This window comes from Neoarius graeffei, chromosome 7, assembly GCF_027579695.1.
Source record: "Neoarius graeffei isolate fNeoGra1 chromosome 7, fNeoGra1.pri, whole genome shotgun sequence".
NCBI lineage: Eukaryota > Metazoa > Chordata > Actinopteri > Siluriformes > Ariidae > Neoarius > Neoarius graeffei.
The window spans coordinates 49,211,257-49,233,748 of NC_083575.1; the positions used below are offsets into that span (position 1 = coordinate 49,211,257).

Here is a 22,492-nt window from a genome sequence, read left to right on the forward strand (position 1 = left end):
ACATCAATCTTTTTCCGTTCTTCAACAATGACCTCTTTTAGTGACTGGATACTAGATGGAGAGTGATGCTCAACTTGTCTCTTCAGAATTCCCCATAGGTGTTCGATTGGGTTCAGATCAGGAGACATACTTGGCCACTGAATCACTTTCACCCTGTTCTTCTTCAGAAATCCAACAGTGGCCTTAGATGTGTGTTTAGTCATGTTGGAAAAGTGCACGATGACCAAGGGCACGGAGTGATGGTAGCATCTTCTCTTTCAGTATAGAGCAATACATCTGTGAATTCATGATGCCATCAATGAAATGCAGCTCCCCATAAGGACACTGCCACCACCATGTTTCACTGTAGGCACCATGCATTTTTCTTTGTATTCCTCACCTTTGCGACGCCATACAGTTTTGAAGCCATCAGTTCCAGAAACATTTATCTTGGTCTCATCACTCCAGAGTATAAAGTCCCAGTAGTCTTCATCTTTGTCAGCATGGGCCCTGGCAAACTCTAGACGGGCTTTTTTGTGCCTGGGCTTTAGGAGAGGCTTCTTTCGTGGACGGCATCCATGCATGCCATTCCTCTGCAGTGTACGCCGTATTGTGTCACGGGAAATAGTCACCCCAGTTTGGCTTTCTACTTCTTTAAATAACTGCAGCGAACTTGCATAGCAGAAGAACTGAAACAGTTCATGCAACATGCCTCCAAAACTCCCCAGAGATGCCTACCCCAAATTTTGAATTTCAGTATTCTTGAAAACATTTTTCAGTATTTTGGAATGACTTTCAGTAACATTAATTTATGCGCATTTCCATTATAAAGAGGTGTATATACCAATATGTTTAACATTTAAATTATTAAAAAGTACTGTTTTGTGTGAATTGAATAAACAAAACACGAGCAGCCATCTCAATTGAATTTCCACTCAATAAATTTCTAGAGCATACAATTTCTCACATTTTTCTAAATACAATAGTGTTCCCTGTTTGCAGACATTACGGTTGACTACCAATCATTGGTACTGAATGTAACTCCTCAAAAGTATTATATTATATTGCCTGGCAAAATGTTCTACCTGTTAACGGATTCTAATAAAATGAAAAAAAAATTTCTTATTTCATGCAAAAGAGAGTCCGACATTATCATCTTAATGTCCCAATATATAAATACTTAAGCATAATGCTTCAGAAGAGACATTGAATAAAATGACATTTATAATTGTATTTAAAACAGTGGAATGATCCATTTTTTGCCACAATCCCAACAACACTAATCATAAAATTCTGTTTTTGATCATACTACATGTACATTTGTACTTGCAACACTGAAAAGACTTTGAATTAAAGAAGTACAGCCAGTGTTTGATATTTCAGTGAATAAAAATCAGACATGTAAAAAGAAACTGAATAAGTTTAACTCACATTTCATGGCACTAACTGGCAAGTTCAACTCCAAGCACAGGTCAACCATCACCGCTTCAGCACGTGTCACGTTCCGTGTCTTTTCATCCACAGGTTTCGTAAAAAACTGCTGGATACCCCCAGATTTACTTTCCACCTGACTCGCCATTTCAGCATACTCCATATGTTTTTTGGAGTTGACATGCCACCTGCAGTCATCGCGACCACCATGAGTGATGTTAATGTCAGTTCTACACAGTTTGCAGTGCGCGTATCCATTGCCCTTTTGACTGGGTGTAATGCACGGCCATTCTACCATATATCGTGGGAGGAACACCTGAGACCTGTGTTTCACTTGTCCTGATACTGAGCGTTTCATTTCCACTATTGAGAAGCAGCACCATGCGTGTGATGTCGAGTGAAAATAGCGCGAACAAATGTGCGGTATCTGCGCATGTCACGCACAGCATGTGCGGTTGTCATAAAAATAAATAGCCGTGAATCGCGCATGGATTGAAAAAGTCGCTTGGACATTTAAAAACAACTCACTGGAATTTAAGACTTTATAATAATTCCATACAGAATAACACTGTTTGCCGTAACATCGTATTTACGTAACTTTTCCGTACAAAATACGGCCAATCCGTACTAGTAGGCATCTCTGACTCCCCCCCCCCCCCCCCCCCCTTTCATCAATGTGTCAGATCCTGGCATTTCTTACATGCACCACAATAGATGAAATGATTACCTGGAGGGTAACTGTGGTCTCCATTTACAATCCACTCAAGTAGACTCTCCAAAAGATCCATGTTGATTTTATTTAGGTCCATCGCAGCCAGAGTTTTCAACACAGGTTTTGAGCAAGCTTAGGAGTAAAAACGCATATGAGTACAAACCATGAGTCAGCTAGAAGAAAATGTTTGGTTTTGGATATAAATAAGTGTTCTAGCTCAGGGACATAAACCAAACCACTACATGACTGAAATATTCAGCTGTGTTTGGTCACCACTCCAAAGTGAAACAGAAATGTATCACTGAAGAACTGAACCAGTGTAGTTGTACATCTCCTTACCTGGATATCGGAGTGCGAGCTCCTGCACACCGAGTTGTTGGTCAAGGATGGAGTCTTTGACTACATCTTTCTTTACAAAGGAGCTAAATGACCAATCATCATCATCATCCATGTTCATCACAGCAGGCTGTACTTTCCCAGCCCTTTGATTGGGTGGGCCATTCTGCTTTGCCAATTTCCGGTATGGGCTGCCATCCTCCATCACATATCTGACACACACACACACACACACACACACACACACACACACACACGGAACAACCTGCATATCAGTGTTAGGTGTTAAAAGTTTGAAAATCCAGCTCATATGTTTCCTTGTCATTGGCTATCAGTTTAATTTATGACGGATATTTGTTTATTAGACAATTCTGATCCAACATCTGAATTTATTCTATCCATATTCACTGGATATGAGCAATTGCACACTCTGGTTGACTACTCTATTATTAGGATATCAGCTCATATACTATGAGGAGAGAAAAACAAAATGGTGGCGCACGTCAACTCAGATACATCACTGCATCATCAAGTATTTAAAAGAAACAGAAATAGCCAAAATAATATAGACCCCCATTCCACACTCAAGCCCAGTTGGTGGCAGTAATGCACCTTTAAGTTGGTTTGCCATCTGCCAAATAATATAAATAAATAAATAAATAAATAAATAAATAAAACCCTAAAGAAGAAGAAAATGGCAGACCGTGTTACTGAACCAAGCAAGGACGAAATAAAAACTCTACTCAAAAACAAGCCCGCCCAAATAAAAGCAACAAAATATGGAATGAAAGTATTTCATGGTATCTTATTTTTATTTTTTAATTTTTCACAAATTGCTACTGTCATTTCACCGGTTTGTTTACATTCTAAGCGGAAATGTTTGTCGGATGTTTTGTATAAAGTTTTTATTTATGGAATTTGCAAAAAATAAAAATGCTCTGTTTCTCAAAATCCAGTGAACGTGGATATAATAAAATAGTTATTCCACTCAATCTCGTCGTATATGGCTTATAGCCAACTCAATGCTCCGCGCCTTGTCGGCCATCAGCTCATGTACGACGGGATTTTGTGCAATAACTGTTAAATACACTGGCTTGCATATGTATTAACTAATTTTTGAATTTATCCTCCAAAGTTACAAAAATCGCTTCATTAGTAAACATAAAACATACTGTAGATTTTATATCTAAAATGCTTCAACTTTATTTCCAGTATTTATGCCTATTCTCATAGTTACACAATTCTGACGTTTATATTAAGTTTCTATGAATTGCTTTTTTATTTTTATTTGTTTTAATTCGGTTAACTTTTGAGATGATAACTGTTGTTTGTCCTATGCAATCTAGATAAAGTTGCATGAAAATGGTTCAAACAGAGGTTTAAAAAAAAAAAAAAGTATTTGCTTTTATCTACCTGGTCATCGCGATGGCGTCTTCAAGGAAAAATTGTTCCACTGGGAATGTACGTCCTGAAGGTGAATAGTGACATTAGTACGAGTGAAATTTATTTGGGAATTGTACAATAAAAGCAGTATAATGTAGATATTTAGACAGTGCCTAAAAGCGGAGCTCCTGATGAGTGTATGAGCAAAATATTTACAAGGGCACAAAATCAACCAATAGAATATTATTCTTTTATTCGCATATGAACCATTGAGATGTGTTATGTATTTCACATCAGTAAATTGCTGCATTGTCTTGTGACAGTGATACTAATAATGAGCTATGCATCACAGTTACAAATACATATTTATTCCTTTCTTTGACACCACATGCCAGAAACACCACCATATTTATTATGGTGTGACTCTGCTGGGTGCCTGGTGGACAGCAGTGAGACAGCGCTTTCACTTTACATAGTTACTATACATTTACGATTGAATATCAAACTTAATATGTCAAACAACTGTCTGGTTACATCTTTCACAGCCACACGCTCTGGAGCTCGGTGCGCGCAGCCAGACTGTAAAGCATGCACCTGTTCCTAATTAGAGTGCAATCATATAAGGACTCTGAGTAGCACACAGACTGCAAAAGCTTATATTCTGTATCGTTTTTCTGGTTTTGACTGTGTTTGTGTTTTTGGACTGTGAGCATCATAGTTCCTCAGATATCCTTTCTGTGCCTCACTGCCTGTTATTCGATTCTGCCTTCGTCTCTGTTTTGGATCCGTTTGCTAGTGTGCCTTCAATAAAACTCTTCCTGTGATTACATCTGTCCATCACCCTTTTATACGAAACCGTCGTGAATCTTTTCCATAAAATGTGTTAGTAAATAATCCCACGTTATTTCTGAAAAAGCAAATAAAAAAAAAAAAAAAAAGCGCTGGATAAAAGCCATCTCTCTTATGTAAATAAAAGATACCAAATTTCGTTATCTGGTGGTCAAGTGTGTTGCCTTGCACTTATGGTCAGGTTCTCTGCAGTGGTACACATTCGTCTTACCTACATACAGACATCATGTGGTCAAGCCATCAAAAAAAAATAATAATCAGGTTGATGCATTTCTAAACTATGCGACTCTGCTCTGTGCGCTTTGCCCGCAGGGAGCTCCACTATGAATGTACATAAAGGAGTTCTTGCCTGGTATGTGGATAGTGGGGCACTTGTGGAAATACTGGGAGAAGAGACCAGCATTGAGAGTAGCACTCATCAGGATAATCTTCAGGTCAGATCTTTGCAACATCAGATCATTGAGAACCAGCAACAGGAAGTCACTGGGAAGGTCACAGCAGTCACAAGGTGCTCATTATGTGGGTGTATGTGTGAGATAACGAGCACAGTTTCCCCTCACCTCTCCTCTGTGCGTTCATGAACTTCGTCTACTATGATGTGTGTGACTCCACGGAGCTGAGTGTCTCCCTCTAGCCTGCGCAACAAAACACCAGTGGTGCAGAACAGCAGCCTAGTGCAGGAGGACTGGATACATGCAGACACAAAGATGAGTAGCATGCTATAGATGCACAATGGTGTAACATAAGGAAAAAAAATTAAAAATTCAGGTTTTGATTTTATGTACTGAAATAACTATTAGGCACAATTTTTACAATATCTATATAAATTAGTTTTTACCCATTTTAACCTTGAAATCAGCATTTTAATGATTACCCATAATGCATTGTTTATCGCGCTAAAACAAGCAAAAATGTCATAAGACAGTGGAAATACTACCTTTACTACCTTCATGTGTCGTCTTTCTCGATCGCACGTGCCTAGAAGCGTACCTTCTAGAACATTCCTGGGTGGTCACGGACTGTCACGTAGCCTAGTTCGGTTGTGAAACTCGCTAGGATGGAGTATTTTCACGAGTTTAGTGGCAAACTTTTGCGCTGCAATTTCTCTATTCTCGAAATTTGTAACCTGAAACCCTACAAGAAATGTTTCATAATGTTTGGGATTTTGAAAAATGCTTCTAGCAAGTTTATTTCGCTGTATTTTTTCCGTGAAACTTGGCATAAATCATCCTTAAGTGATGAGCATGACATTGTTATTTTGGTATGGGTCACGGAGTTAGTTGGAAGCGGGAGAAATGAGAGTTTCTCAACTACAGCAGCACTTCTCACCATAGATGGCTGGCGTGTTTCACAGCGTTTGGGATTTACCAAATTGACTAAATCTCTAGATCTACTGAAGGTACGAGGATATAAATCACCAGGATTCTAATTTACTGGGTGAAAAGTATTATATATTTTTTTGAAAAAAGTTTATTCGCGGGCGGCACGGTGGTGTAGTGGTTAGCGCTGTCGCCTCACAGCAAGAAGGTCCTGGGTTCGAGCCCCGGGGCTGGCGAGGGCCTTTCTGTGCGGAGTTTGCATGTTCTCCCCGTGTCCGCGTGGGTTTCCTCCGGGTGCTCTGGTTTCCCCCACAGTCCAAAGACATGCAGGTTAGGTTAACTGGTGACTCTAAATTGACCGTAGGTGTGAATGTGAGTGTGAATGGTTGTCTGTGTCTATGTGTCAGCCCTGTGATGACCTGGCGACTTGTCCAGGGTGTACCCCGCCTTTCGCCCGTAGTCAGCTGGGATAGGCTCCAGCTTGCCTGCGACCCTGTAGAAGGATAAAGCGGCTAGAGATAATGAGATGAGATGAGAATGAGTTTATTCGCGCTACAAGTCCATGAAAGTTGGAATTGTTTGTGAAGGGGTTAGTTAGATTTTGGTAGCATGACGCGCACAACAAGCAAAAGAAAAAACAAATTTTCTTCCGAATTTCCTTGCTTTATCAAAATTATTTTTTGATACATTAAAAAACTGTTTATAATATTTAAGCGATTTTTTTATTATAGAGAATATTTGATCAAAACTTTCAAAACAGCATTCAAAGTGATTTTTCACGGGTGTAAATGTTACGCGTGACGTCCATAATTACGTTAAATTTTAAGAACTAAAATTCTGTTAAAAAGTCTAGATTTGTGCTATCATTCTGGGGTTTTGCTGAATAATGCTTTAGGGAGTTATCTTGCAATGCTGAAAATTCAATGAGTTTTGGTGAAATTCTAGAAAAAGTTATTTACATTTTAACGCGCCTGATAGCAATTGTGCTCACACAGCGTGCTACTCATAAAAAGATTGCCAGTTTTAGCCAAAAAATTTCAAGCCCAAAAGTTGCACAAAACTACCTAATACAAGTCTAAAAAGTTTGGGTGTTGCAAAAGCGAGACATTTTTCATCAGTCTTTGCTTAATATTTTTCATAGCCAGAATGGTTCTGTACACAGTAGATACACTAATGGCACATTCACCATCCCTTTGTTTGAGAGAGAGAGAGAGAGAGAGAGAGATAGTTACTCTGACAGTCTCCAAACGGATCTGGTACCCAGTGGAGTGGCCCAGAGTTTCGGCCCGTTCCTGAGCGACCCTGGTTGCCACGGCGATTGCAGAGATACGGCGAGGCTGAGTGCATATGATGTTGGCTACGCTCTCCTTTCGTCCACTCAGAGAGTCATCCAGGATAAACTGAGGGATCTGAGTGGTCTTACCACACCTGAGATTGAAAACACACAGCTCACTGTAAAAGGCCTTTCGAACACATTTACACAACCAATAACACAACGTCATGTTCCAACATACCCCGTCATGCCACTGATCACCAAAACCTGATTCTTCTCCAGAGCATCTAAAATGTTCTGTCTCTTTTCCCACACAGGCAGCTTGACTCTCTGCTCCTGCATTGACGCATAGCGCCTGGAAGACTGGCAGAGACATCAGACTTAATATACAAAACGCACAACCCCGTTTCCAAAAAAGGTGGTCAACTCAAATAAAAAAAAAAAGTTATGTTTTGCAAAATCATGGAAACCCTATATTTTGTTGAAAATAGTACAAAGACAATATATTTTGAAACAGACATTTTATTGTTGTTTGAAAAAAAAAATATGCTCATTTTGAATTTAATGCCAGCAGCGTTTCAAAAAAGTTGGGACAGGGGCATGTTTACCAGTGTGTTGCATCAACTCTCCTTTTAACAACACTGTCAACTTTTGGGAACTGAGGAGATCAATTGCTGTGGCTTTGAAAGTGAAATGTCCCATTCTTGCCTGATATAGGATTTCAACTGCTCAACAGTTTGGGGTCTCCAGTCATATTTTTCACTTCATAATGCAGCAAATGTTTTCAATGGGTAACAGGTCTGGACTGCAAGCAGGCCAGTTTAGCACCCAGACTCTTACACTGTGGTGTCATGGAATGGTAATACGTGCAGAATGTGGCTTGGCTTTGTCTTGCTGAAATAAGCAAGGCCTTCCCTGAAAAAGACAGCAGCATGCTGCTCAAAAACCTGTAAATATCATTCAGCATTAATGGTGGATAGAGCTGCACACTTTGCAAAAACTGTACAAATTACAGTGGATTAGCAAACTGATCAACTGGTCAAACGATTTAATTAAACAGTTGAACTCATTCCTAAGATTTGTAAGTTCATTCACAAGAACACTAAAAATTGAGATAGATGGCTGGAACCCTGATTATTTGCAGTACGAGAGGTCCCACAAGCCTCCACAGGGTTCTCCCCATTTGAATTATTGCACGTAACATCTTGAACGTCATCAGGGAAAATTGGGAGAAGGGACCTTCTACTATTAAAAATGAAATGCAGTATGTTCTTGACCTGAGAGTAATACTCCACACACAGTGAGTTACCTAACCCAGGAGAACTTGCTACAGATACAAGAAGGCAATCCTGGCTGTATATAATAGAGGAGCTCAGCTACGGGTATTTGCACCAGAAGATAAAGTGCTTGTTTTACTACCCACGTCGAGCTCTATATTACTTGCAAATTGGCAAGGTCCCTTTGAGGTCACATGGCAAGTCGTGCGTCAGCTGCGGGTGGTGAGGAGTCAGGTAGAACTGGAAGATAACACGTGATGAGTTTCACCTGTATTTGATTACTGGCAATTTATGTGTCTCTCTTGTGTTCTTGCAGAAAAAAGTTGGTAACCAGAGAGAGAGAGAGAGAGAGAGAGAAACCCAGCGCTGTGTGTGCATAAAAAAAATAGTCACTTGAAAGTGATATTAAAACAAAAAATAAAATGCTTTGAGTTGTTAAGGCTGTCTTCCACTTCCTCATTCCACACGAATCCCAAGAGTGCTACAGTTGCCTTCCCAGACGTACAAGCTACTCATGTCATGTGCACTAATGCACCCCCATACCATCACAGATGCTGGCTTTTGAACTGTGCATTGATAACAATCCAGACGGTCCCTCTCTCCTTTAGCCCGGAGGACACAGAATCCATGATTTCCAAAAAGAATTTAAAATATTTATTTGCCAGACCACAGGACAGTTTTCCACTTCGCCTCAATCCATTGTAAATGAGCTCAGACCAAGAGAAGGCAGCGGTGTTTCTAGATATTGTTTATATATGGTTTCTTCTTTGCATTGTAGAATTTTAACTTGCATTTGTAGATGCAGTGACGAACTGTGTTCACAGGAGATGGTTTTCAGAAGAAGTGTTGCTGAGCCCAGGCAGAGATTTCCACTACAGAATTGTGTTGATTTTTAATCCACTGTTGCCTGAGGGCCTGAAGATCATGGGCATCCATTGTTGGTTTTCGGCCTTGTCCCTTTCATACAGAGATTTCTCCAGATTCTCTGAATCTTTTAATGATATTATGTACCATAGATGATGTGATCCCCAAATTCTTTGAAATTTTACAATGTTATTCTTAAATTGTTGCACTGTTTGCCCACGCAGTCTTTCACAGTGCAGTGAACCCCTCCCCATCTTTACTTCTGAGAGACTCCGCCACTCTGGGATGCTCTTTTTATACCGAATCATGTTAATGACCTGTTGCTAATTAACTTAATCAGGTGGGTTTTCTTTTTTTAAAGCATTACATAACTTTTCCAGTCTTTTGTTGCTCGTCACAACTTTCTTAAAAACACGTTGCTGGCACTAAATTCAAAATTAGCATACATCTTTTTCAAAACACGATATGTGTTCTCAGTTTCAACATCTGATCTGCTGTTTTTGTACCATTTTTAATCAAATATAGGTTTTCCATGATTTGCAAATCCATCCATCCATTATCTGTAGCCGCTTATCCTGTTCTACAGGGTCGCAGGCAAGCTGGAGCCTATCCCAGCTGACTATGGGCGAGAGGCAGGGTACACCCTGGACAAGTCACCAGGTCATCACAGGGCTGACACAGAGACAAACAACCATTCACACTCACATTCACACCTACGGTCAATTTAGAGTCACCAGTTAACCTAACCTGCATGTCTTTGGACTGTGGGGGGAAACCGGAGCACCCGGAGGAAACCCACGCGGACACAGGGAGAACATGCAAACTCCACACGGAAAGGCCCTCGCCAGCTGCTGGGCTCGAACCCAGGACCTTCTTGCTGTGAGGCAACAGAGCTAACCACTACACCACCGTGCCGCCCGATTTGCAAATCATCACATTCTACTTTTATTTACACTTCACACAGCATCCTGATCTTTTTGGAAACGGGGTTGTATTTTCCTGATTCCAGGCATCCAGATACAAATGCTCTGTAGCTATCAGAGTTAGTGAGGTGGGTAAAAAGTGACTGAACACTAGTAAAAGCGGTTACCGGTTTTCTCTTGAACTCGCGACAAAGTTTCTTGTTCTCCTGCAGCACCTGTTCATCTCTCATCTCAGTATTTTTCTCCATCCTCTTTCTAAAGTTCACATAGCTCTCATTCTCAATGGGAATGCTTTCTTCAGCATTTTCATCATATTGCTCATCTTCGATATCTTCTGTGTTGTGTTTATCTCCTGTATTCACACACACACACACACACACACACACACACACACACACGGTACCATATATACATACAGCTCAGCCAGCAAACATTGTAGCATTGTTGATACAATTACATAACTATTAAGTTTCCAGGAAGTAATACCTACACTAAAAATATTTAAAGGGCTGATGACACGAACATGACTCTATGCAATTTCTTAAATAAACCATACAACATGACAAACATGTTAGATTTCTGTTATAATTACGTGAAAAGAAGCTGTTGTTACGCGAATATCCAACTTTTAATTGCACAGCGCAAGAAAACTGGGTCCGTGGCTCGCGGCCATGTTGTGACGTCAGCGGAAGAACATGCTGCGGTTCACTGGCTGTCTACTCAACGGAAATGGCGCATGAAAATGCCGGTGAACTCTCTAGCTCTTCCTCTTCTGGGAGTCTAGAATTGTGTTGTGAGTGGGATAGATCGGAAGAATCAAGTGATGACGAACACAGGCGCATCCAACCGTACAGGTTTGAACCTGTTACTGTGCAATCTGAGAGCGACTCCGACCCCGAGATGGACAGCGGACAGCCCAGCATTGAACACCACAAGGTTGGATAACAAGGATTGGTAGGTCAACCCGTATTTGTTCAAAATGTTACGGAATCAATATTTTAATATTGTGTATTGTTGTCTTGCATGTGTAAACACTGCTTATATCATGTAAGCCGTATGCTATACTGAATACATAGTTCCTAATGGAGCATGCAAACGGCTAACATAATAAGCTTATGACTATGCCTGATCCGTGATACATTTAGGATAATATTGGCAGGCACGTCTTCTAGTTTATGGCTTCTTAGTTTTATCCTTGAATGAAGCAAAATATTTGATAACCTACATCAGCGTAAGCAAATGACAATCTGTAGCCTACTTGTCTGGCTAAGTTAGCTTTCCCTCAGCGTTTGCTTTGAGAAACAAATTCTTTCAACTTGGCAATAAGAGACCACAATGCAAAGGCAAAATACTACAACTGCTACTACAAATCTGTCACATCAACAAACCATGAATGTGTACTCTATGATGTGTACTCTATGAGCGCTCTGGAGCGAGTCACTTCCAAGATGGCCGCGCAGACTGCATGGTTACTATTTTTAGCATCATGTCGGAGCACTCTATAGCTCTACGTACCTTTATCTTATGTCGTTTCTCAACACATGTTCTGACAGGAGGACTATCTTTGGAGGAGTCGCCTTGTCCCAGGCGACTGCTGGATCCGGCATAGCTACTAGTAGACCCCCTCCGGAATACTGTAGGCACTGCTGATGGTAGCAGCACATGTTTGTGCTGAACTGAACACCCAAGAGATTCTTTTAAGCTGGGAAGGGTGTCAAAACAATCCAAATCGAAGTGTTCAGAGCACAGGACGGATGTTGGTGAGGGCTCCCACTTGTCACGAGTGCGCCTGACTTGCTTCACCCACTTCGCATGCAGCTCGGGATCTCTGGGAAACTTGAATAAACTTACCCCATCCTTGTGGGTTTTGAAGCAAAAGCCAGCAACACAACGCGAAGGCATAATAACTATATATTATAATAATGTATAATAATAATACTAATAATGATAAACTGAACACCTCTCGCATCAACAACAAACTGGTAAGTTAGGAGGAAGATTCTTTCGCTGACGTCATATAGCTCCTCCTCCTCCTCCCTCGTCTCCTGGGTGCTGCAGCCCCGTCAAATTTGCCCAAATAGCCGCGTTTATCATAACTTGTAAAATAGGCGCCTTCGTGAATTAATATATGGATCATCGGGAATTACTTTTTATGTTATAAAACATCGCCAAAGATGTCAAAAACGTGTCATCAGCCCTTTAAGTAATTGTTGTGTCCAAAGCAGAAGGCAGCTGTATTGATACATAGCTGCTTCATGAGTCAGTGTCTTAGAAGGTAGCACTTTAATAGCTATATAGGTCTCCGTGTGCTTCAGCAATGTCATGTTGCTAAGATATAGAAACACGATCATGTCTACTAGTCGCAAAAGCTCAGTTAGGCCAGACGGAAAAAAATTATTTCATAAGACTATTTTATGATCGCACCAGCTACCCATCATCTGAAATTCAGCCATAATTAAAAACAAAAACACTAGAACTAAATGTGCAGGATTATGTACACTATACGGCCATAAATGTGTGGATACCTAAACATCACACCCATATGTGGGCCTTCCTCAAACTAATCGCCACAAAGTTGGAGGCGCACAATTATATTGGTTGAATCTTTGTATGCTGTAGCATTAAGATGCTATGCTTATCTTGTAAATGTGGCATTAGGTCAATAGATAAGACAACGAAATTCATAATTGCGATTATGCACGTGACAATTCTCAGTTAACATTTCATAATTCCATTTTCTTTCAGACACACTGATTATGATTCATTTGAACAGCAGATGCCTTACCTTCTGTGTGCATGGCTGCGAGTTTGGTGTTCTGTGCTGCATTAGTAACTCGTGACGAAACTGTTGTACTGCTCGGTGTACCGTCAGCTGAAGTGCACTTGCTACGAATTTTTGTTGCAGTAATAACGGGTGTGGCTAATACAGGGGGTGGAGCACTATATTTGTGATGTGAAGCTGAAAGGAGCTCTCTGATTGGTCCTTCTTCCTCAAGACAGGAGACGAGGGTGTAGACCACAGGCTCGCCCTCTCGTGCTGCTGAAAGTGATTGGCCAAAGAGATACTCTGTCACGTTAAGGCGTCCTGCTCCAGAGATTGCTTCATTTGTGGTACTGAAGGCAGCTAATGGTGGCTGAAAGGGGTAGCAGTTTCCTTGAGGAAAGCGGACCTCCAGCTGGTAAACAGGGCAATCAGTACTGCTAAAACCAGGCTGGCTAGGCCCATATGGGTCTCTGTGATGGCTCGAGTCAGTTGGTCTTTGGTGTATGAAACGGCACTGCTTCCCAAATTTACATCCCGATCCTTTTAAGTAGAATTTACACACCTGAGTGGATGAAGACCTGCTCACCAGTCCTTTCTTGGTCGACTCTGATGTGCTGTTACGGCCCTCAGTCATCCACAGCAGATCCAGGCGGATTGTCCAGACTCGGCCATTGATTCGCTCACAGAAGCGCTCTCCATAAATGGCAGTTAAAACATCAGCCTCCTCTTGGCGCAGGGCAATGCATTCCTCGTATGATGGAGGGTCAGGCACCTGAAGGTCAAGAGCAGTCGAGCCAAAACGTTCAGTGAACATCTGAGAGAAAAGGAGTTCCAGTGTTGCTCCAACTTCCCCCTGCCCACCACTTTCTACTGCTTCCAGAGCTCGCCTGCTCCGCTCACGGTCAAAGCCATACCTAACACCAACAAACATAAAACCGTTGTTTAGAACCCTAGAAATGAATTAATTGGACAAAGTTAAACACTTAAAATGTGCAAGATTCAGTTTCCATTGCTTGTATGTAATATAATTCATATTAACTCATTAACCGTATTACAACCCCGATTCCAAAAAAAAGTTGGGACAAAGTACAAATTGTAAATAAAAACAGAATGCAATGATGTGGAAGTTTCAAAATTCCATATTTTATTCAGAATAGAACATAGATGACATATCAAATGTTTAAACTGAGAAAATGAGAAAAGAGAAAAATTAGGTGATTTTAAAATTTCATAACATCACATCTCAAACAAGTTGGGACAAGGCCATGTTTACCACTGTGAGACAACCCCTTTTCTCTTTACGACAGTCTGTAAACGTCTGGGGACTGAGGAGACAAGTTGCTCAAGTTTAGGGATAGGAATGTTAACACATTCTTGTCTAATGTAGGATTCTAGTTGCTCAACTGTCTTAGGTCTTTTTTGTCTTATCTTCCATTTTATGATGCGCCAAATGTTTTCTATGGGTGAAAGATCTGGACTGCAGGCTGGCCAGTTCAGTACCCAGACCCTTCTTCTACGCAGCCACGATGCCGTAATTGATGCAGTATGTGGTTTGGCATTGTCATGTTGGAAAATGCAAGGTCTTCCCTGAAAGAGACGTCATCTGGATGGCAGCATATGTTGCTCTAGAACCTGGATATACCTTTCAGCATTGATGGTGTCTTTCCAGATGTGTAAGCTGCCCATGCCACACGCACTAATGCAACCCCATACCATCAGAGATGCAGGCTTCTGAACTGAGCGCTGATAACAACTTGGGTCGTCCTTCTCCTCTTTAGTCCGAATGACACGGCGTCCCTGGTTTCCATAAAGAACTTCAAATTTTGATTCGTCTGACCACAGAACAGTTTTCCACTTTGCCACAGTCCATTTTAAATGAGCCTTGGCCCAGAGAAGACGTCTGCGCTTCTGGATCATGTTTAGATACGGCTTCTTCTTTGAACTATAGAGTTTTAGTTGGCAATGGCAGATGGCACGGTGAATTGTGTTCACAGATAATGTTCTCTGGAAATATTCCTGAGCCCATTTTGTGATTTCCAATACAGAAGCATGCCTGTATGTGATGCAGTGCCGTCTAAGGGCCCGAAGATCACGGGCACCCAGTATGGTTTTCCGGCCTTGACCCTTACACACAGAGATTCTTCCAGATTCTCTGAATCTTTTGATGATATTATGCACTGTAGATGATATGTTCAAACTCTCTGCAATTTTACACTGTCAAACTCCTTTCTGATATTGCTCCACTATTTGTCGGCGCAGAATTAGAGGGATTGGTGATCCTCTTCCCATCTTTACTTCTGAGAGCCGCTGCCACTCCAAGATGCTCTTTTTATACCCAGTCATGTTAATGACCTATTGCCAATTGACCTAATGAGTTGCAATCTGGTCCTCCAGCTGTTCCTTTTTTGTACCTTTAACTTTTCCAGCCTCTTATTGCCCCATCCCAACTTTTTTTTTAGATGTGTTGCTGTCATGAAATTTCAAATGAGCCAACATTTGGCATGAAATTTCAAAATGTCTCACTTTCGACATTTGATATGTTGTCTATGTTCTATTGTGAATACAATATCAGTTTTTGAGATTTGCAAATTATTGCATTCCGTTTTTATTTACAATTTGTACTTTGTCCCAACTTTTTTGAAATCGGGGTTGTATTAAATTAACCATATTCATCCGCCAGAACATATCTGTAACAGTGCCATCTCATCAGATCGACAGTAACAAGATGGCTGCTCAGAAATTCTGCTTAGAGCTGTTCTTCATCTCACACTTGCACATCTTTCAGATATAAAACTCAGCTATAGTATTTATTAATTGCAGTCCATTCTAGAAAATGATCTGGAGTGTTTGATAAAGGCAGGGCAGGAGGAGTTAAAACCTGACACTGTACTAAGAATTTGAACTTTGGAAGCTAGTGGTGCTGTAATTCCTCAACGTGTTTATTTTGTTTCAGAAATTTTTAGAGTTCCCAGGAGGCAATTATGAGTTTAAAAAACATGTATGCTTTTTACATGTCAGAGTTGTTTAATTATTCTAATTCTATTACAATATTTATCTGTCTGTCCAGCATCTTAAATTAACAAGGAGAGAGAATCCCTGTAACTTTATTACAGAGAAGCTAAGATTGTGGTAAAACTGTAGGTTGAATTCAGGTCTCATTAAATTACAGAGCTTGAACTATATGGCTAATACACTGATTATGGCTAATGTATGACCTTAAAATGTTAAGATACACAAAGAAACTCTTTATAAATAAAGCCACCGTGATGATGAGTACCTGCAGAGCGTGCCTAAGGCAAACAGGGAAGCAACAGGTTCTGGTTTGGCAGGTGTTTCTTCCTCATTGTCTTCTTCACAAACATCATCTTCTGCACACCCAACACCATCATCCTGAGTGATCCAGAACTGACCTTCTTCACGATGGTCCAGCTCATCAAACTCCTCCTCCTCCTCCTCCTCTCCCTCATAGTCTGAGCCACTGAGTAAATAATAATAATAATAATAATTAAAGCCGCTAGCGGCCTTGACGGGCCCTCGCCCATGTGGTTCCGCAACCCAGGACATTCCGCCACCCAACAAAACAGTCACATGTCATATATTCATCAAATGTTCAAAGGTGATGTGCATGTTGCAAATGCCATGACTGCTTGACGGATGAGAGACAGACAGACAGACAAACACTAAAGTATGTGTGTGTGTGTGTGTGTGTGTGTGTGTGTGTGTGTGTGTGTGTGTGTGTGTTTCTGTGGTGTGAAAATGTACATTTATATATGTACAAAACTATACATGTGTCTCCTCCTTATCTCCATCTCACGCTGTAATCTTAAGTCATCTTAGCTTCCCTGTGTCTGCAGTGTGTGTGTGTGTGTGTTGCTAGGACAACTATCATGATTCATGTCATTTTTGTATTGATCTAAGGGTTCTGAGTAAGGTTCTGGCCATAAGTTCTGAAGATATTTGTTTCAATTAGGGGGCGCTATGAAGTCCCTGGGCCACGCCCGGGGCCAAACGTCTGTGGCTGAGAAGCGGTTACAGTGACTGATGTGTGTATCAATTTTCATGAGTTTTCGTGCATGGGGAAATGCCTCAAATAAGGTCAAATGCGACAGAAAAATAATAATAATAATAACCCCCAGGGGCGAAAGTGCACAAAATTTGGCTTACATGTCAGGTGAGCTATGAAGAGTTTGCGTATGAAGTTTGATGACAATTGAGTAAATAGAAGATGAGATATAGATTTTTGAAGAATAAATGTTTTGGTTTTTCCCATGTCAGTAGGTGGCGCTATGCTGTACATGAGCGATTATGAGTTGGAGAAATAAGTGTCTACAACAGCAACGCACTATCACAAGGAAGTGGTGTGAAGGAAAAGCATTATGGAATTATTTAACAAAAACCCGTTTTGGAGCAATTGTGTCGGCCAAAAACAGCGCCCCCCATGGACGAAAATTCCCAAAATGTGGTATACATGACATGGGACGTAGTAAGAGGGTGGCCGTGAAGTTTGACCAAATTTGAGGAAAGATTGGATTTTTTGCCCAAAAATAGCGCCCCCAGTGGCGAAATATCACAGAAATTGGGTAACATGTCAGAAGCCCAATGAGTGATTTGCGTGTGAAGTATGAGCAGTTTTGAGCAATTAGAAGATTTATGAATTTTTAAGCATGTAAAATTTTGCATTGAAAATTGATTGACATATAACTTCTGAACGGTTTATGCTACGTGAAACCTATTGAGAAACTTTTGTCAGCCATGTCTGTAGATGATGTGTATCAATTTTGGCGACATTCCTATGAACGGTGTAGGAGGAGTTGCGCCGTCTTCGTGGCCATGCATTTCGCACAAAAGTGAAAGTACCTCACTTCCTGTTGGGCGTGGCTAATGCATTGGCATTACATTTTTGTCCGGCTTAGTGAGATACATATGCGTACCAAATGGCATGCCACTACTACAAACTACATGGCAACCAGGCACCTTAATGCGGGAGGCCAAAATCACAACGAGTTAGGGGGCGCTATAGAGGCCCTAAGGCCCGCCTGGATCTGGGCTTCTGGTTCTCAGTAGCGGTGGCAGTCTAAGAAAAAGGAGCCAAATTTCGTGCGTTGTCGACCATGGCAAGCGCCCCAATAAGGGTCTTGTAAAGAGTTTGCTTGCCAAGTTTGACAAATCAGAAGCTGCAATATCATTTCTGCCATAACCAGCACCCCCAGGGGCGAAAGTGCACAAAATTTGGCGTACATGTCAGGTGACCTATGAAGAGTTTGCGTATGAAGTTTGATGACAATTGAGTAAATAGAAGATGAGATATAGATTTTTGAAGAATAAATTTATTGGTTTTTCCCATGGCAGTAGGTGGCGCTATGCTGTACATGTGCGATTATGAGTTGGAAAAATAAGTGTCTACAACAGCAACGTACTATCACAAGGTAGTGGTGTGAAGGAAAAGCATTATGGAATTATTCACCAAAAACCCGTTTTGGAGCAATTGCGTCGGCCAAAAACAGCGCCCCCCATGGACGAAAATTCCCAAAATGTGGTATACATGACATGGGAGGTAGTAAGAGGGTGGCCGTGAAGTTTGACCAAATTTGAGGAAAGATTGGAATTTTTGCCCAAAAATAGCGCCCCCAGTGGCGAAATATCACAGAAATTGGGTAACATGTCAGAAGCCCAATGAGTGATTTGCGTGTGAAGTATGAGCAGTTTTGAGCAATCAGAAGATTTGTTATGAATTTTTAAGCATGTAAAATTTTGCATCAAAAATTTATAGACGTATAACTTCTGAACGGTTTATCCTACGTGAAACGTATTTAGTAACTTTTGTCAGCCATGTCTGTAGATGATGTGTATCAATTTTGGTGACATTCCTATGAACGGTCTAGGAGGAGTTGCGCCGTCTTCGTGGCCATGCATTTCGCACAAAAGTGAAATTACCTCACTTCCTGTTGGGCGTGGCTAATGCATTGGCATTACATTTTTGTCCGGCTTAGAGAGATACATATGCGTACCAAATGGCATGCCACTACTACAAACTACACGGCACCCAGGCACCTTAAAGCGGGAGGCCAAAATTACAACGACTTAGGGGGCGCTATAGAGGCCCTGAGCCCCGGCCAAGTTTGGGCTTTTGGTTCTGAGTAGCGGTGGCAATTCTCGGAACTGGTGCCAAATTTGGTGCGTTTTCGCCCATGGCAAGCGCCCCGAAAATGGCCCAACAGCGGAGAAAAATAAAGAAGAAGAAGAAGAAGACGGAAGAATAATAATAGTGAACTCTTACAAGAACAATAGGGCCTTCGCCCTATAGGGCTCGGGCCCTAATTAAAGCCGCAAGCGGCCTCGACGGGCCCTCGCGCCAGCGGCCAAGGGGGGCGGGGGCATGCGTCCCCGCGAAATACCTTCCACAGCTTCTTCGGCAAGAGACATTACCACAAGGTAGTGGTGTGAAGGAAAAGCATTATGGAATTATTTACCAAAAACCCGTGTTGGAGCAATTGCGTCGGCCAAAAACAGCGCCCCCCATGGACGAAAATTCCCAAAATGTGGTATACATGACATGGGAGGTAGTAAGAGGGTGCCCGTGAAGTGTGACCAAATTTGAGGAAAGATTGGATTTTTTGCCCAAAAATAGCGCCCCCAGTGGCGAAATATCACAGAAATTGGGTAACATGTCAGAAGCCCAATGAGTGATTTGCGTGTGAAGTATGAGCAGTTTTGAGCAATTAGAAGATTTGTTATGAATTTTTAAGCATGTAAAATTTTGCAGTGAAAATTGATTGACGTATAACTTCTGAACGGTTTATGCAACGTGAAAGGTATTTAGAAACTTTTGTCAGCCATGTCTTTAGATAATGTGTATCAATCTTGGTGACATTCCTATGAACGGTCTAGGAGGAGTTGCGCCGTGTTCGTTGCCATGCATTTCGCACAAAAGTGAAATTACCTCACTTCCTGTTGGGCGTGGCTAATGCATTGGCATTACATTTTTGTCTGGCCTAGTGAGATACATATGCGTACCAAATGGCATGCCACTACTATAAACTACATGGCAACCAGGCACCTTAATGCGGGAGGCCAAAATCACAACGAGTTAGGGGGCGCTATAGAGGCCCTGAGGCCCGCCTGGATCTGGGCTTCTGGTTCTCAGTAGCGGTGGCAGTCTAAGAAAAAGGAGCCAAATTTCGTGCGTTGTCGACCATGGCAAGCGCCCCAATAAGGGTCTTGTAAAGAGTTTGCTTGGCAAGTTTGACAGATGAGAAGCTGCAATATCATTTTTGCCATAACCAGCACCCCCAGGGGCGAAAGTGCACAAAATTTGGTGTAGATGTCAGGTGAGCTATGAAGAGTTTGCGTATGAAGTTTGATGACAATTGAGTAAATAGAAGATGAGATATAGATTTTTGAAGAATAAATTTTTAGGTTTTTCCCATGTCAGTAGGTGGCGCTATGCTGTACATGAGTGATTATGAATTGGAAAAATAAGTGTCTACAACAGCAACGTACTATAACAAGGTAGTGGTGTGAAGGAAAAGCATTATGGAATTATTTACCAAAAACCCGTTTTGGAGCAATTGCGTCGGCCAAAAACAGCGCCCCCCATGGACGAAAATTTCCAAAATGTGGTATACATGACATGGGAGGTAGTAAGAGGGTGGCCGTGAAGTTTGACCAAATTTGAGGAAAGATTGGAATTTTTGCCCAAAAATAGCGCCCCCAGTGGCGAAATATCACAGAAATTGGGTAACATGTCAGAAGCCCAATGAGTGATTTGCGTGTGAAGTATGAGCAGTTTTGAGCAATCAGAAGATTTGTTATGAATTTTTAAGCATGTAAAATTTTGCATCGAAAATTGATTGACGTATAACTTCTGAACTGTTTATCCAACGCGAAACGTATTTAGTAACTTTTGTCAGCCATGTCTGTAGATGATGTGTATCAATTTTGGTGACATTCCTATGAAGGGTCTAGGAGGAGTTGCGCCGTCTTCGTGGCCATGCATTTCGCACAAAAGTGAAATTACCTCACTTCCTGTTGGGCGTGGCTAATGCATTGGCATTACATTTTTGACCGGCTTAGTGAGATACATATGCCTACCAAATGGCATGCCACTACTACAAACTACATGGCACCCAGGCACCTTAATGCGGGAGGCCAAAATCACAACAACTTAGGGGACGCTATAGAGGCCCGGAGCCCCGGCCAAGTTTGGGCTTCTGGTTCTGAGTAGCGGTGGCAATTCTCGGAACTGGTGCCAAATTTCGTGCGATTTCGCCCATGGCAAGCGCCCCGAAAATGGCCCAACAGCGGAGAAAAATAAAGAAGAAGAAGAAGACGGAAGAAGAAGAAGAAGAAGACGGAAGAAGAAGAAGAATAATAGTGAACTCTTACAAGAACAATAGGGCCTTCGCCCTATAGGGCTCGGGCCCTAATAATAATAATAATAATAATAATAACCAAGCCTCTGTGCAATGTGAATTCATACAAGGGACTTTTCAAAACTTCTGCTTAAATTTAGGTTTGATATAGATTTCCTACCTATGTGGTGTTAAGATGTGACCATTCGATTAGTCATTAACAGTTGATAGATACAACATCTCCATATAGCCACGAACCTGTTTGGAGTATTGTACTCCTGACTCTGAAGTTCTTTCAGTAATTCCTTTACTTGTAGCCGGTTTTCTGAGGTCATATGTATCTTCTGTAGGGGCAGCTTGAACTGGCCTTCTTCACCCTGCCTGGAGCCATCTCTAAAAACACCCTGAAAGCTGCCCCGTCCCCTTCCTCTACTGCCACCACGGCCACTACTTGTAAAAGCCCCTCGTCCTCTTCTTTTAGAGGAAGGTTTGCCAGAGGGACCTGGTCCAAGATCCAGGCTAAAATCATCGTCCAAGCCATGGAATACTTTCCTTCCGCCTCCACCTCCACGATTAAAGCGTCCTCCACCCCGATTGGGCTTCGCTCGCCTTCTCCCGGTCATGTCCTTTCAGCAACTAAGACAGGGAGATATATACCACTCATGAGTGACAGCATTAAGTCAGCTTGCACATGTCTATGGTATTGGGAGATTTTATTATACATTTATTACACACACACACACACACACACACACACACACACACACACACACACACACACACACACACGAGTGCATCTCAAAAAAAAATTAGAATATCATTAAAGTTCTTTGTGTGTAATTTAACTCAAAAAGGTAAACTCTCATTCTATATTCATAATACATCAAGTAAAATATTTCAAACTTTGTTTTAATTTTGATGATTATGGCTTATGAAAAATCAGAAATCCAGTATCTCAAATATTAAAATATTTCATTTTGAGTTTGAGTAAAACAGTATAAAATGATGTGTGTATCTCCGTCTAGTTCAGT

At 41.4% G+C, this 22,492-nt stretch overlaps 1 protein-coding gene across 6 annotated transcripts in view; it reads right to left on the bottom strand.

Moving 5' to 3' along the window:
* Positions 1-22,492, bottom strand: part of dhx57 (DEAH (Asp-Glu-Ala-Asp/His) box polypeptide 57) — a 43,813-nt gene that overhangs the window by 9,320 nt on the left and 12,001 nt on the right. For 5 of the 6 annotated variants that reach the window (XM_060925874.1, XM_060925871.1, XM_060925872.1 and 2 more), the window contains 11 exons: positions 21,720-22,097; positions 16,388-16,588; positions 13,132-14,024; positions 10,514-10,698; positions 7,524-7,645; positions 7,242-7,437; positions 5,251-5,375; positions 5,040-5,173; positions 3,872-3,926; positions 2,462-2,670; positions 2,138-2,254 (listed from right to left, as the gene is read on the bottom strand). In XM_060925874.1, the coding sequence (XP_060781857.1) occupies positions 2,138-2,254; positions 2,462-2,670; positions 3,872-3,926; positions 5,040-5,173; positions 5,251-5,375; positions 7,242-7,437; positions 7,524-7,645; positions 10,514-10,698; positions 13,132-14,024; positions 16,388-16,588; positions 21,720-22,084 (2,602 nt within the window). In that variant the 5' untranslated portion in view covers positions 22,085-22,097. The remainder of the gene's footprint in view (positions 1-2,137; positions 2,255-2,461; positions 2,671-3,871; positions 3,927-5,039; positions 5,174-5,250; positions 5,376-7,241; positions 7,438-7,523; positions 7,646-10,513; positions 10,699-13,131; positions 14,025-16,387; positions 16,589-21,719; positions 22,098-22,492) is intronic. The other variant, XM_060925875.1, reaches the window with a different exon arrangement.